This window comes from Micropterus salmoides, unplaced genomic scaffold, assembly GCF_014851395.1.
Source record: "Micropterus salmoides isolate LMB-PRFRI ecotype aquatic unplaced genomic scaffold, ASM1485139v1 Ms_hic_scaffold_7, whole genome shotgun sequence".
Taxonomy (NCBI): Eukaryota; Metazoa; Chordata; class Actinopteri; order Centrarchiformes; family Centrarchidae; genus Micropterus; species Micropterus salmoides.
In genome coordinates this window covers 22,870,800-22,886,953 of record NW_024044459.1, presented here as the reverse complement: position 1 = coordinate 22,886,953, position 16,154 = coordinate 22,870,800, and the positions used below count along the sequence as shown (strand labels likewise).

The 16,154-nt window shown below is 40.6% G+C and overlaps 1 protein-coding gene across 3 annotated transcripts in view; it reads left to right on the top strand.

Moving 5' to 3' along the window:
* Positions 1–76: 76 nt before the first annotated feature.
* Positions 77–16,154, top strand: part of agtpbp1 (ATP/GTP binding protein 1) — a 33,615-nt gene continuing 17,537 nt past the window's right edge. For 2 of the 3 annotated variants that reach the window (XM_038703019.1, XM_038703018.1), the window contains exons 1-13: positions 77–193; positions 1,599–1,657; positions 2,935–3,065; positions 6,886–6,953; positions 7,352–7,415; positions 10,543–10,689; positions 10,940–11,071; positions 11,243–11,336; positions 11,513–11,550; positions 11,903–12,111; positions 12,209–12,386; positions 15,128–15,228; positions 16,002–16,118. In XM_038703019.1, coding sequence (XP_038558947.1) covers positions 1,626–1,657; positions 2,935–3,065; positions 6,886–6,953; positions 7,352–7,415; positions 10,543–10,689; positions 10,940–11,071; positions 11,243–11,336; positions 11,513–11,550; positions 11,903–12,111; positions 12,209–12,386; positions 15,128–15,228; positions 16,002–16,118 — 1,311 coding nt within the window. In that variant the 5' untranslated portion in view covers positions 77–193; positions 1,599–1,625. Of the gene's footprint in view, positions 194–1,598; positions 1,658–2,934; positions 3,066–5,973; positions 6,142–6,885; positions 6,954–7,351; positions 7,416–10,542; positions 10,690–10,939; positions 11,072–11,242; positions 11,337–11,512; positions 11,551–11,902; positions 12,112–12,208; positions 12,387–15,127; positions 15,229–16,001; positions 16,119–16,154 lie in introns of those variants that run through there. The other variant, XM_038703021.1, reaches the window with a different exon arrangement.

Sequence of the window (16,154 nt, the reverse complement as noted above, 5' to 3'; positions counted from 1 at the left end):
CTTCGGGAGCTTTCCGTCCCCGTCCTAACTGCGCCTAAAACCACACAGAGAAACGTACTCTCGCGTTTTCTTACACCGACAGCTGGTCTCATCACAACATCAGCAGGGCGTTTCAGGAAACGCACACAGCAGCAGCCCCTCTTATCTTGGAATTGGTCCTCCCTGAATGGGACAGCAGTTCCTTTCCAAACAGGTTTGTAACATCCTTGTTCTTGTTGGCATAATAAAGGCGTGTTGCTTTTGCTAACCCCGCGTGTGTGCTCTTGATTTAGCGGACATTCACAGCATATCCCTCCGTTAGCTAGCGTGCTCTGGCAGGCAGGCGGCCGTTAATGAGTGACTAGTCCAGCAGGTGCAACGGCCAGCAGCCTCAGCTAGGTTATCTCTCTTAGCATCTTGTAAAAACAGCCTTGCGTAGCCGTGTATTTTGCTAACAATAGCCTGATGACAGTGACTAACCCAAATGTCCCTTCAGGCTGGTGTTATGATAATAGCTTATCTTGTAACGTTAAGACATATCTTGTTTTCTAAATTGATTTTGGATTCTGGTTTGTGGAAGGAGGCATGTAAGCTGGCCCCCACAACATGTCAGTTTTACAATTGCTTTGTAGAAAGCTTCAGATCGATTATCCGCAGTAAGGCTCTTTATGGTCTAGCCTCTGTTAACCCCATACTTAGCTGAGATCCTCAGGTGTGTTCATCTAGTAACTTACCTGTCTATTATTTAGAAAGGGGTGGTGGGCTTCTGTAGTCTGACTCTGCAAACTTTGCAAAAGCCTGACTTAGTTAAAAGATTATATGCTTGATGGGTAAAATATGTCATTGTCATTTGAGCACATTGTAACCTTATTATAAAAGTCCCATTTAAAAAGACAAACAAACGTTATCTTTATCTGGCACCAGTGATGTTGACAGATGGCCTCACATTTTACTACAGCATTGTTTGTGATTCATCTTCTAGCAACCCATAAACGCTCCTGTATTCACTGTCTGACCTAATCTAAAACTCTCGGGAGACCTGCTGTTTGAAAATGCATTACACTGGGCTGTTTCTTTAGTCAATTGCTAGAATCTGTTGCTGAATGATGCAGTTTCCTTTTTTGAAATACGTTGTGGCCGATTGTCATTTGATGTAATGTAGCTGAACGCGAGTATTGCATTTTTCAAACGTGTTCAAATGACCTTGTCTGCAGGTCTTTTGTCTCTAGACATTTGAGATCTGCAGGGCAGCCCTCTTTGTTTTGTGTAAAATCAGTCAGGAGGTTCAGTGTATCTAATAGTAGGTCTGACCTGGTGCAGTCAATATGAGCTATCAATCTGCGGCTGCAGGTTGTCCCAGCACTCCCTGCTAGGCATACACCCTGGACAGTCATTAGTTTCTTACAGGACTAACACACATGTGCGTTTTAGATTTAGCGTTATCTGGTTTTGGCATAGTTGCAGGGCTGTCTAGAGCCTGCGATTACATCAGAGGGAGTTCAGTGGGATCTCTTTTGGCACAAGGGGTAAAGGTTGATTGTGCTCATTTCTAAAATTGTGCAGAATGTTTATGCTTGTCCTTTTTTTGTCAGCGAGGTCTTGTTGTCTTTCTCTTGCAGATGACATGAAATGTTGATGTGGGAAAAATGAACAAACCCAAAATGGCCACAGAGAAAGGGTGAGTTGCTTTGTTATTTTAATGTGCATAAGCAAACACTGCAGGCTGTGTGATGTGTGCATGTGTTTCTGTGTGAAAGCTGCTCTGTCACAACCATCTGTTCACATATTCTCTCACTGTCTCACACTGAATGCTTACCTTTACCCTCCCTGATGTAATCCTGATCTTGCACTAGTCTGCCTTTTTAACTGTCTGCACAGTGTCCCTACTGTTTGTTTTCTTGTTGCACTGTCATTGTGTGCAGAAGAAAGAAAATGTGCAACACAGCAGAAAATAAGTTGGACTTACTTAAACCTTTAATATGTATTTGTCATGATGACCAAAAAAAATAACATCATCTTTAATGCAGTGGAAATAGGCTTAAGGAAAAGCACTTTCAGTGTATTTATCCTCATCAAATGTGCACATTTATAAGATCATTTTCTAGTTAATCTGTGTTAATCTATGTGATTTATGCAGTGTGTTTATTTAAGCTTTACTTCAGCGTTTTCCTTTGTCCATACTTACTTTGGCATCACTTTTTTCATCATTCTTTCCATTTATCCATTTTTATCACACACACACACACACACACACACACACACACACACACACACACACGCGCGCTCTCTGACTTTATAAGGACATATGAGAAACTTGGCTCCACCAGCTACAATCCCAGAGTCTTGATTCTCTCTCATGTTTGCTGTTGCTGTACCAACAACTGACCTCTAACCTTGTGTTTCCAGCTGAGTGCCACTGAGCTAAGATTATAAGAAGAGGATGGGTCACTATCCCAGCATTAGTGAAGCGCTTGGAGACTCGGCTCAGTGTTTTTAAACGTGGAGTGCCAATTTGTATTTTTTTTAGCGCGATATTTCAGAAAAGGCTATTTTTGTCGGTTATTCATATGTTGTAAGACATACTTGACTCACTGTGGGCATATAAGGGCATTTGAGCATATGACAGGCTGTTTTAGGTTTGTTCTCCAGAGAAACACAGTGCTAGCTACTTTGACACACTTTTGTGATAAAACGGATCCATTCTTCTCTTATAGTCCTCGGTATGGAGCAGGAAAACATGACAGATTTCCATTTACTCTGTTGGTAAATACAGCATCATAACTCATTACGCTGTGTCAAGCTATAACGGATCTCTGATCTTTCCAGATGGGCTTGAATATGCAATATCCTTTATTTCTTTATTTATCTGTTCTTCCAAATGCCAATACAGGAATGCATTTATAAATCGTGTCTCATACAGTCTTCCTAAAGCTAAAAATGTGTGTGTGTTTCCAGTGTTCCCAGTAACTCCAGGGTACTGATGCTCTTGGGCCAACTGGAGAGGATGAATGGAGAGCCCATGGTGAGGGATGTTGAAATGGCAAGACAGATCACTGCAAAGATACTTCATCTCATACAGACACAGGGTGAGAGCAAACACACGCATGTGCTTGCGCGCACACACACACACACACACACACACACACAAAAATAACATGTATATACTGGACTCAAACAGAAACAATAAAAAATACTAAATTAGCATTTTTCTTGTATTATAGCATTTGTTCAGAGACCAGGGCGTGATGATGATAATAATAATAATTAGTCATTTAGCTGACACTTTTATCCTAAGTGACTTACAATTGCTATATATTTCATAGCTTGCTCAGGGACACATTGGTGGATGTCACGGTGGGAACTGAATCGGGTCTCCCACACCAAAGCATGTGTCTTATCCACTGCACCATCGCCACCCACAATACAGTGATATCTGTATAGCAATGTTTAGCTACGTGTGATAACCATAATGGGCAGTGCAGCCACCTCTTGGTACTTACGACTATAAAAAAAGTACAGTATAACCATTAAATTGCATTGCTGGCAGTGCCTCATACCTGAATAATATCCATGCATTGTAATAATTATTATGCAATTGTGTATAAAAAGTGAGTTGTGTTTATTACATATACAGCAGCACATAAGACATACAGAAACATCTCTCCTCCACACACACAAACAAACCTACCCACACTGATAGTTTCAGGTTAATATTAGCTAACCTACCTGGCATTAAGAACAGGCACTGAAAGGCACAGACAGTCTGTATATTGATTTCAAAGACTCTACAGATTTATTATTGCACTCCTATAATGTAATTGTTGCACTTTGTTGGATTGTGTAAAAAAAAGTATCAAAATGCATCAAAATATTTTGTTCATTTTCACACTCGTGGACTTCAGCCCCAACAGACGCTGACTCGAGTCACAAAGGGCTTTATACTTATTCACATATGCTGTAGTACTCCCCAACACCTGTAAACTGACTCTGAAGTTAAAATGTCTGCATGTAAAGCATCAGCTAGTCAGGTTGAGTTAATTACTTAAAAACGTGTTCACGGCTGTGTAAATAGAGATGGGTTAGTGCACCGTTAGTCAAAGTGTCGATGGATTGAGACTGTGTCTCCCGATCTGGTTCTCTGATTACTCTTTTGAAAGGGAGCAGAGAAGAAGATCTGACAGCAGAAGAAGAAGGCATTGTGCTCTGTCGCTGTGTAAAACATACTGAAACATGAGTGTGTCTCTGTTAGCAGGATGCCTCTCTACCTCTCTGAGCAGCTGGCATGAATAGAAATTACTGATGCAAGCATCATTGCTCTAGAGCTTTATCAATTAGTTTAAGGGGGAATGGTTAGTTTTCAGTGGCCACTAGCGGTAAGGTTTCAGATTGCAATCACTACATTCCCAACCATCTGCTCGTGCGCACGTTCAACCCAATGACCGGGCTAAAACAGAGGCCGACACACTGTGGACAGTGTCACACAAAATGCTGGAAGCTCAGGTATACTCCCACTGCAACATTACTGATATATTTTTATCTGCTTGATCAGCTGTTCAATAAGTATTTGTGTGTCTTTCAACGGAGAAGCTAAGAAATGTCATCATAGCTACATTTATTGGGTGATAACAAAAATGGTTGAGAGCAAGACTGAATATTATAAATTACATTGTTGCCAGACTTTAGTATAACAGTTAGACCGTGGTAATTAAACCAATGGATTTCATGCAAAATCTGACCCAATTTCTTCATATAGGAAGCAGCATAGTGGCTGTTCCAAGCAACCAAGAAAGCATGCGAATGGAACAATGTTATGTGAGGTTACAACCTGTTCACAAATAATAATAAAAAAGTTATTAATTTCATTAAAATACTACATATAGCCCTTAATTAATTTATCAAGCAAAAATTGTCAAGGAAAACATTGTCTGGTTACAACTTCTCAGATGTGAAGATTTGCTGCTTTTTTCAATGTTACATGTTTGTAAATTGAATATTTTTTAATTTTCGACCACAATTTGAAGACATGCAAGACTCTTGGACATTGAGGTGCATTTTTGTGCTACTGTTAGGACATTTTATAGACTAAATGATTATTTAGTAATTAGAACAAAATATAATCAAATCCACATTTGTGTTTGTATCTTATATTGATTTAGTGGAGTCTTTGTGCGAAGGTTCATTGTGGAGAGAAAAATTCTGCTGAAACGTTACTATTTTAAGCCTGCTGCCATACTTTGAACTTGCTTCAGAACTTCTTCCACTTTTCTTCTGCCCGTAATTTGTTGCTTCCTCCGACTTCAAAGTAACTCGTCATCATGACTGATGGGCACAGTGGAAAGGCTTCTGTCTGTGACCCTGTCAGTCTTAATGTGTCAGCTGTTCCTCTCTCATCTGCTGCTTGGCTGTCGGTCACTGTCTGCCTGTAGCCTCAACTTGAAATGTGTATGAGTGTGACATTGGTTAGGGGGAAGTAGGGGGTCCGTGACCCTTTTCACAGTAACTATACACCCGAGGACAGACTTTGCTGTACTCTCGCCTCATGTTCAGAGTATTAGGAGCTTAGGAGGCCGTTAGAGATACCAAGAGAACGAACGAAGATGACGCTGAGAAAGGAAAGTCAGGAGTGGCAAGTGGGGTAGCTATAAACTCATGTATCTGATTAATTAAGGAAAATATAGAAAATTACTACACCTTTTTGGTGTGTTTTAGTGGAGAATAAATCCAGTCTTAGAGGCAGCAGTTCTGTTTTTTCACTCTCATTTGCAGTCAGAAATTCAGTAAGAGAGAGAGAAAGAGTAAATTTTCTATTGGAGCAGTTGGCGGTGTAGTTTTTACTATTGCAGCTTCATAGTGTCCTGCCCCTGGTGCCCCGGTGTGTTGGTACACAGTTGGAAAGTTGAACATTAGAGGGCTAGAGAAGTACTAGTGAAAGTTTCAAAGTGCCTTTAAGCTTCATATAGGCTATTAATCTCTTTAAGTGTTTAGATTCATAGCAGACCTGCACTGTAAACCTTTTTAGGACTCCAGAGGCAATGAACCTGGGATTTTGGAAAAATAGGACATCTTTTCAAAGCGCTGGTGAATTTTGAGACCCTTGTTATGAAATGGAGTACTGCTACACCAGGAGATACTGTCAATCTGTGGCCTCCCCGGACCCTCCAGGTAGGGTCCAGAATGATAAAAATCTTCTAGAAAAAATGTTTTATGTATTGTAAATGCTTAAGATAAGTCATATTTAACCTGTCAGACTTGCAATAGCATTATCTATGATGGCACACATATTTTAAACATTTTTAAAGACTTTGCTCAGATTAGATGAGATTGGGAAGTTTGATTAGAACAATCACTCTGACTCTTAACCTCCACAGTTCATGTGGAGTACGTTCAGCAGTAAACCTTAGCTGACTAAGAAATACAATCACAAGACATGATGGTTCAATTAAAGATAGGTTTAAACATTACAGATCATTATGCAGACCACAATTATCTGCTTTACTCTTCAGTGCTGTCATAAAGCTTGGTTAATCTTTATTGAAACACAAATATTAGCAAAATAAAATCATTGCAAAATACAGTAAATGGATAAAAATTGCATCAAATCATTTTTACTTATATTTTTTTCAGTGATGTTTTGTGGACAAGTGCTGAAATGCCATTTTGTTTTGTAGAGCTTTAAAACGTCTGGCTCGACAGAAATGATTTAAGAGGTCGCTGCTCTCCAAGGCGCAGAACACCTGACACCTTACTTTTCCATATTCCAAATAATCCCCTGTGACATTGTAACTCGTCTTTGATGGTCGACCCAAAATATACAGGTCAACCTGCTGTGCTTGGAATAACAGCCCTCACTTTGTAGTACTATTTATCTTCACTTTTCTAAAATGTTTACTTTGTTGTGTGTTACAGAGAAGACCGGAAAAGAGGTGATGTCCAAAGGTTCCAGTGGAATGGAGGTCATCCTGGCTTCATTGGAGGTCAGCTCACTACATGACAACACTCTGACAAAAGTCATATTTATAGGACTACGCTTAATGTTAAAGTCTTTGTGCTAAACTAAGCTAACGGGCAGCCTCATATTTACTGTACAGTAGTGAGAATTGTATCAATCTCTTATCTAACTTTCAACAAGAAAGATAGAAAGGTTGTCTCCCTTTAAGACAACCTTCTAAAACCCAGTAGACATCCATGCTGTGAGCTCACTATATAAGCTCACTGTTTCAAGCACTGCATGCGGTGACATAAGAAATGCATACATGCCTTTGTGTAACCCTGGAGAAAGAAGAGGTAATTGCACAAATGTCTCAAATGTCTATAATTCAACATGTAGACATTTATATTATTTAACAAGTCTACTTTTTGTTGGCTTTGACAGAACAACCGGGATGTCCAGACCACTCTGAATATTTTGTATATTCTCAGTGAGCTGCTGACTGTGGGTGAGTCTCTCTCTTTCTCTCATGGCCTGGATGGATGGATGGATGGATGGATGGATGGATGGAATCTTTATTTGTAGAGCACTTTTCAAAAACAAGTTACAAAGTGCTTTAACAAGTGTAAAGATAAAAGCAAGAAAACATTGAAAAGACTAAATACACGTTTAAGATAAATATAAAATAAGTAAAATAGAAAAAATAAAAGGGATAAAATAAAGTCAAATAAGATCAGGAAAGGCTCTCCTATAAAAGTATGTTTTAAGAAGGGACTTAAAAGAGTTCACTGACTCAGCCGACCTGATTTCCTCGGGCAGGCTGTTCCAGAGCCTCAGGGCCCTGACAGCAAACGCTCTGTCCCCTTTAGTTTTCAGTCGAGACTCTCGAACAGATAGCAGACCTCTGCCCGAGGATCTCAAGGTACGTGCTGGTGTGTATGGGACTAAAAGTTCAGAAATATGACAAGGCGAGAGGCCATGAAGAGCTTTAGAAGTGATCAATAGAATTTTAAAGTCAATTCTAAAAATGAAGCTAAAATAGGAGTAATGTGGTCATATTTCTTTGTTCTGGTTAAAAGCCCGGCAGCTGAGTTCTGGACAGTCTGGAGTCGATCAATAGATTTTTGGGTTAAATGGGTGAAAAGGCTGTTGCAATAATCCAGGCATGATGAGATGAAGGCGTGTAAAATGGTCTTGGTGTCCTTAAAAGTTAACATAGATCGAATTTTTGCTATATTTCTAAGTTGATAAAAACATGATTGAACAAGCTTTGTGGTGTGCTGCTCGAAATTTAAATTACTATCAAACCAGACACCAAGGTTCTTTGCAACAGGCGTAATGTGATTTACTAGGGAACCAGCAGATGGCAGTATTATTTTTTGCCCTCTGTTGGGACCCGATGACCAGGATTTCTGTTTTGTCTGCGTTCAGCTGGAGGAAATTATTTGACATCCATTTTTTAACTTCACAAAGGCAGTTGTTAAGTGAACTCAGCATTACAGGGTCTGTGGATCTGACGGGCAAGTATATTTGTGTGTCATCAGCATAAATATGAAAAGAAATACCATGTTTATGGATAATATGTCCAAGGGGAAGCAGATACAAGGAAAACAAAATGGGTCCTAAGACCGACCAATGAGGCACACCATGTTTAACTGGACAGAATGAGGAGACATAGTTGTTTACAGACACGCAAAACTTACTATTTGACAGGTAGGATGAAAACCATTCTAGGGCAGTACCAGAGATCCCCACCCAGTGCCTCAGTCTGTCTAACATGATGTTGTGATCAATGGTGTCAAAAGCAGCGCTAAGGTCCAGGAGTACCAGGACTGAGCACATGCCTTCATCAGCAGACATTAAAAGGTCATTGGTGAATTTAAGCTTGGCAGTCTCAGTGCTGTGGTACTTCCTGAAACCAGACTGAAACTTTTCAAATATTTTGTTATTTTCCATTACAGTGAGCAGCTGTTTGGACACAATTCTTTCTAGAATCTTTGCAATAAAAGGCAGTTTTGAAATTGGTCTAAAATTATGTGGGAGGGAGGGATCTAAACCAGGTTTCTTTAAAAGTGGGTTCACGCAAGCCGTTTTAAAATAATCAGGGACACAACCAGTAGATAGGGAGCTGTTCAAAACAGAGATCAAATGGGGCCCAACAGAATCTATTACTTTCAGTAAAAACTTTGTAGGTATTATATCAAGTGGGCCGGAGGACACTCTCATTTCTGATACTGTTTTTAAAAGCTCAGACAAGTCGATGGGATAAAACTGGTTCAAACTCTCTTGTTGCTGGTGAGGAACCTCTGAGTAAGAGGCCGCGGGGGTAATAGAGGCTCTGATTGACACCACCTTATTGGTAAAATAAGATAAAAACAATTCACAGTCATCATTACTTCCAGCTGAGGCACAAGGAGGGGTTGGGTTTACCAGCTGATCCACAGTCTTAAACAGAACCTGGGATTGTGTTTATGTGTAGTAATGAGTTCAGAAAAATAGTGCGTTCTCGCATCCTTAACCATGTTATTGTAGTTAATTAATAAATCCTTCAGACTGAGGTAATGGACTTGGAGACTGGATTTTCTGCGCTCTGCTTTCCTGCATTCCCTTTTTAGGCTACGAATGCTGTTATTTATCCAGGGTTGCTTACTAGCTTTAGACGTAGGCCTAACCTTTAGAGGAGCAGTAATATTTAGTGACGACAAGCTGATATGATTGAAGTGATCGACCAGATTGTTGGTGTTGGAATCAGACAGGTGTTGGCTTTGGCTCTGAAAGAATGCGCAAAACTTTGAAACACTTTGTTCATTAAAGATGTGAGAACACACGGAGCTTGGTGAGGCGGCATGAGTAACAGGCGAATCGCAGCTAAAAACAATACATCTGTGGTCAGATATGGTCATGTCCACTAATTCCACAGAGGAAATGCTGACACCCAGGGTAAAAACCAAGTCCAGTGTATGACCACGGTTATGTGTTTGCCCTTTGACATGTTGTTTGAAGTTAAAAGAAGTGGCCATATTTAAAAATTCATTTGTATTAACATTGGTGGGGTCATCAACGAATATTAAAATCACCACAAAGAACAATTCTGTCATAATTTAAAACCAGAGTAGATAAAAATTCAGGAAGTTCTGAAAAACTTTTGGGGGGCGATAAATTATAACAAATATGATAGGTTGCAGCCCTCCAACTTTAAGAGTGAGAAGTTCAAAGGAGTTAAATTCATCACAGCGTACTTGATGACAGAACAACCGGGATATATCTCTCTCTCTTTTATTTAGAGATAGATAGATAGAGATAGATAGATAGATAAAAATGGGGAAGAGGGAGTAGATTCTAAATTTAGCTGGAATCAATAATGTATCAATGATTTAGTACCAGTTTATTCTTATGGACACATTGTTGTGATCACATTCAGATTCATTCTTTATTGTCCTTGGAGGAAATTTGTTTTCACATACTGCACCAAGAACAACGTTCAGCATGAATAGCATAATACACATTGTGTACACATATCTACACATATTACACTGAAGTGGCAGCTGCAACAAGTGGTGAGTGGTGGTGGTGTCTCATCATGAATTATGTTTTATCACATGTAATGCGGTTTCACTGGTTGTTTTCTGTCTTAGGTCGAGGTCGCAGGGTGGGAGTATTTGTGTCTAAAGGAGGAACAGGGATATTATTCCAGATTCTGATCACTGCCAGTAAAGAGTTGCCTCCCAGTGAGGAACTCATGCTGCAGCTTCACTCACTGCTGGCCAAGGTTGGCCCAAAAGGTAGGCTTAATGTCACAGTTTAACACAAACTAACTTACAGCACACCACTTGTGTGCTCGCATGGACGCATGTGCCTCCTTTTGTGTGCATAAAAAATACAAAATGGAGACTCATAACAACATCGATCTGTAGCGCTACCAGTGGTTAAAAGCTCTACAGGGCGCCAGACTGCATTGTTGTTTAGTGTTTTGCAGAAAACACTGAATATGTGATTGTTGCATCACTGACCTTACAACCTCTGTATGTTTAGACAGAAAGTTTGGAGTGAAGGCGCGTTTGAGCGGAGCGCTGAACGTCGCAGTAAACTTAATGAAACAGAACCTACAGAACACCAAACTGCTTCTGCCCTGCCTGCAGGTGCTCAGGGTTTACTCTACCAACTGTAAGTCATTTTAAACTTTGAAATCAACTTCTCAGAAAGTTGCAGTTCTCCCTGGGATGGGATGGGGTACAACATGATCTAAAACTGATAAAAATCCTGTAAATATTCTGGTTCAGTGTTTTTTGATGTCCATTTCTACTGACCTCCTCATATATGTGTCTCTTTGTAAAGCGGTGAATGCTATTTCTTTGGGCAAGAACGGAGTGGTGGAACTCATGTTTAAGATCGTCTCGCCGTACAGCAAGAAGAACACCAGCCTGCACAAGTAAGCAGTCAGTTGTTTTAATGAGCGGCATGAACGTTGTGTTTTATAAGAAACTAGTGACATCCACAGACAGCATTTCCTTTACCCCCTTCAGATAGTTTTTTTATTTATTTTTTTTACGATCTGTCAATAATGGTTGTTCATCAGACTCATTTGCCTTGTTTCTAAATCAACAGGGTAGCTCTGGACGCACTGGGAGCACTGCTTAAATCCAGTGAGTAATTTGCTTTGTAGCATTGACTTTTGACTCGTCAGTAGAGTAGTGATGTGTGATTAGTTAATAGCGATTAGTGTTTGTGTCCATGCAGTATTGCTCCTATCTCACCTCCATCATCATTAACCCTGTGCTTGTCCTTAACTGATTATTTGCTTAGCACTTAAGGAAACACAGTAAATCATCATTCAACATGGATTTAAAGTTCCCTAACTCCCAACTTTCCCCTCCACACGTTCCTTTCCTTTTCCTTGCCCCATGCTTCTCTCCCTCCTATTCCACATTCATAGTACAAGTTCAGGTACAAGTGATCACTGCTTTCTCTCCTCCCTTATCTCACCTTCTTGTGCAGAAACAAATGCTCGACGTGCTGTGGATGGTGGACATGTGCCTGTCTTGCTCTCTGTGTACCTGGACTGGCATCGCAATGACACACGGCATCGCCACATGCTGATACGCAAAGGGCTGCTGGTCTGCCTCAGGAACATTACCAACATCAAGCTCGGCAGAAAAGCATTCGTCGAGGCTGATGGCATGAGGATCCTCTACAACTCATCCACTGTGAGTGAGAATGCGACACACTCGGCAAACAAAGCATGCAACACATATGTATGGTACATACATCCACACTTGACTTTCTGTGGGGTTTTATTTCAAGGAGTGTCTCCCGGTGCGGACTCTGGATCCTCTGATCAACACTTCGAGTATTATCATGAGGAAGTGTTTTCCTAAGAACCGTTTGCCTCTACCCACCATCAAATCGGCCTTCCTCTACCAGCTGCCACATGTACCTGCTGTAGGTCCTGTGGCACAGCTGTACAGCCAGCCACCTGGAGGTGAGCGCACAGAACGCACTCTCTCAAACACGCACTTCACTAGAGTGTGCTCCAGCTTATCACAGTGTATGCTCGCACGCCTTTCATTGATGCACTACAGACAGACTCTTTTTATCACTCGTAGATTCAATCCTGCTAACCACACAGACACACGAACATTGTTATATCCCCGGAGCGACTACATGGTTAATGCTAGCGCTGTACCTAATGTCCTTTTTTTTTTTTTAACATTTGAAGCTTCTGTTGAGGTTTACAAAGGAAGATTCGAATGTCTGTGACGTCATCAACCTAAAAAGAAAGTCTTTGTCCTTGGACAAATTTTCTGTTTGAATGAAATGATTCATCAGAGTATTTTTTTCTTAAGTACAGGCAGAATGAGTAGGATTTAGTTGCTGCGGTCATTTTATGCTCATTTTCAGGTTCATTATTTTATTCATATGTTGTACCAGAACAGATTTACATGGTTTCATTTTCAAAAAACACCATGTTTTTGTCAGGCTGCACATTGCTGCAGCACCTCTTTTCACACTGTGTGTTGACCGCTCCATTTAAATTACGGAGTGAAACATCTTGCTTGTCTTTGGTCTTTGTTGGGAGTTGCACATGCACAGTACCCAGTTAAGTACTACTATTCAATCAGAAGGAGACTAAGGTGGGTCCTGACAAGCAGGTAACCAGGGCTGAGTTCAGCGCCAACAAAACGTTTTTTCCACGTCATCGGTGGTGCCTTGAACACCCTGTTGTGTACGCAAGCGCACTGCATTTTCTTGCCTTTTTCACACGGTTGTGTTTACAAACTTGTCACAGCTGATTGGGTAACACCTGTGACACGCCCATCACAAGCCTGTTGCGGAAAGTTGCACAACATTTCAAGAAAACATGTCGTTCAATCCTTCTGACTGCCTGAAAGGTATGTAACGTTTGGTAGGAAGAGTGATACATGTTACAAAGTGACGCAGATTTTCTATGGAAATAAAGGCTAGACTACAATTGAGCTGTTTTCAGGCAGTTCAGGGGCAGTATTTTTCTGTGGGAGATGGGAGCTTCCTTTGGGGTGGACTTTGCAAACCTATACACGCACAAAAAAATATAATAATAATAATAAATATATATATATATATATATATATATTAACACAACGCATAATATGACCTCTTACATGCAATTCGAAGTTGGCCCCATGCTGCAGACAGAGAGAGAGAGAGCAGCGGTGGTTGAGCCAGCTTGAGAGAAAACAAGTAGAGCGAGCAGCAAATCAAATCATTCAAAGCAAATCAACTTTGTCACAAATGCAATTAAACACAGAACAAATTCCTGCGCTGTATTTAACCCATCCTAATTAGGATCAGTGGCCAGCCACCGTGCAGCGCCCGGGGACCAACACCATATCTAGACTAGTTCCTTGGTCAAGGGCAATGATTGGAGAAATTAATCTAAACGTGCATGTTTTCAATGGTGGGGGGAAAACCCACATGTACGGAGCGGAGAACCTTCATGCTGTGAGGTGACAGTGCTAACCATTGAGCCACCGTGCTGTCCCATTAGTAAGCAGTGAATAAAACGTTTTTTTCTGATTGTTTCACAGAGGTTATGTTCTAAAGCACAAATAAACACGGCCCGACCCTGTGGGAAGGAGCCATGTTGTCAGAGTTTGTGTCACACAGACCTGACAGAGAGCAGAGGAGAGTGACAGAAACGGTGATGTAACCTGGTCGCTATGTTTTGAGTCCCGACCTCACACCCTGTGCACTGCAGAATGACTAGACATGGATAAACAAAAAGCTGTGCGGCATTCAAATGTTGATTTAGAATTTGAATGTCAGCGAAGCTTCAAACTATTCGGTACACTCCAAGCTAATGGCAAGTCTTGACAGTGCTGCACACAATGTGCCTTACAGGAAGAAAACTGATCAGCTCTGCAACAAGCCCTTAAAGAAGGGTAAGATGTATGTAAGACCCAACTCCACCCTCAGAAGACACAGACTCACTCACCGCTGCTTTGTCATTCACTAAACTAACACATGACATTTGTTAGTATTATAGATGTAAAGATGCTTAGTGCACATTTCCTGGTGCTTGCTTGCTCCCTCACTAGTAGACTTATCTACTTACTGTGCTCAACTAATTTGCGTCTTTGTGTCAACAGGCTGCCTGGTGAAATATTTGAGCCCTTTTGTTTTTTCCCCACAATCTGATCTAAAATAAAACATGTCCGATCAAATATCATCAAGTATGCTTCCTTAAATCTGCATGATGACGCACATGATCACGCATTTTATTCTTTCTCCTTTTATCTTTTGCAGTATGCAAAATTAAAACAGGAACTCCATCATAAATAGTTACAAACACCAGAATTTTGACAGCTGTAATTGGCAACAATAACCCAGTATTTGCCTCAGTCTTAGTGCAAAGTCATGTTGACTCATCTGTACTCCCAAAGTAACCCGACCATGAAGAACTGTGTAAAATAACAAGTTACTTGTATTACATAGTTAGTGAGATCACCAGCTCGATGTATTTGAAGAAATCACCGCTCAAATTTCTTCGGCCTCTCTCACTCATCTCTGGATCATGGCTGCTCAAAACTTTTTATTTTCCTTAACATTTTCTCTTTTCTCCATCACTCTTTGGAGAAATGATAAACTCCCAGCTTGGGCGAAGAAAAAAGGAACGAATAGGTACGTTTGTTTTAAGGACAGTCACCTAATAACTTCTGTGTGTGCGTGTGTGTACATACCCAGTGGATGACGTGTTGGATGAAAGTGACGATAACGAGGAGACAGACGTAGACACGGAGAACGATACTGAGAATGAAGAAGACGAGAAGGACCGGCGCTCTGCGGTAATACTCAGCAGTCGCATGCACACACCGCATTTCACATGAGAACATCACATGTTGCACTGACTGTTGAAAATGTTGAGTACATTTTCTCTGTATGATGGCGTTAAATACAGACGTCTTATTTTTTACAACATTTCAACAAACTTCAGAAAGGCTCTAGATATAGTATAACTGGCCCTAATTGGCTAATGGATGTTATTTCATAGATAGTAATTTTTTAAATTACTAAACATTTAATGTTGCATTGGCCTAGTGGTACTGCTATTTGGGGACTTTTTAATTATAATACTGAATGTCTACAGATTCTGTCATTTGGGGATAGAATTTCTCAGAGCTGTGTCAGTTTTATGTTGCTGCAATCCAGTTGCATTCCTCTAAATTTCCAGCAGAGGGCAGTCACAGCTCTGCAGACAATGCCAAACACTTGTATCCCTTTGTCAAATAATGTTAACCACATCTTATTTAAAATTACTGGTTTAATCAAAGCATTGTTCTTCCCTTACACAGTGTGAGTAAGCAATCCAGAGAGGCACTGACAATTTCCAAGCACTCCAAAATCCCACAAAATTTAAACAGTGACACAAAAGTGGGTTTTGATGTCTTTGTACAAGACTCAGTTTTGTTATATTCTTGTTAGCCATAGCTTTTTCTTGTTTTCTCCATCTCATAGTCCTTAAGGTGGCCAGACTTTTGCCCGACTGCAGTCAGACAGCACACAGTCTGAAGTTTTACATTTAGATCCATGTGTGTGCTCCCTGTGTCTTTTTAATCAGAATGATGACATAGAGACGGACCTAAACAAGCTACATCCCAAAAAGAAACCTGGGCGTCCTTTTGAGGAGTTGAGAGTCTATGAGAGGTTCTTCTTGGAGCTTTCAGAAGACTTCCAGGTCAGTATTTTGTGCACATGTTGACAAGTTTCCCAG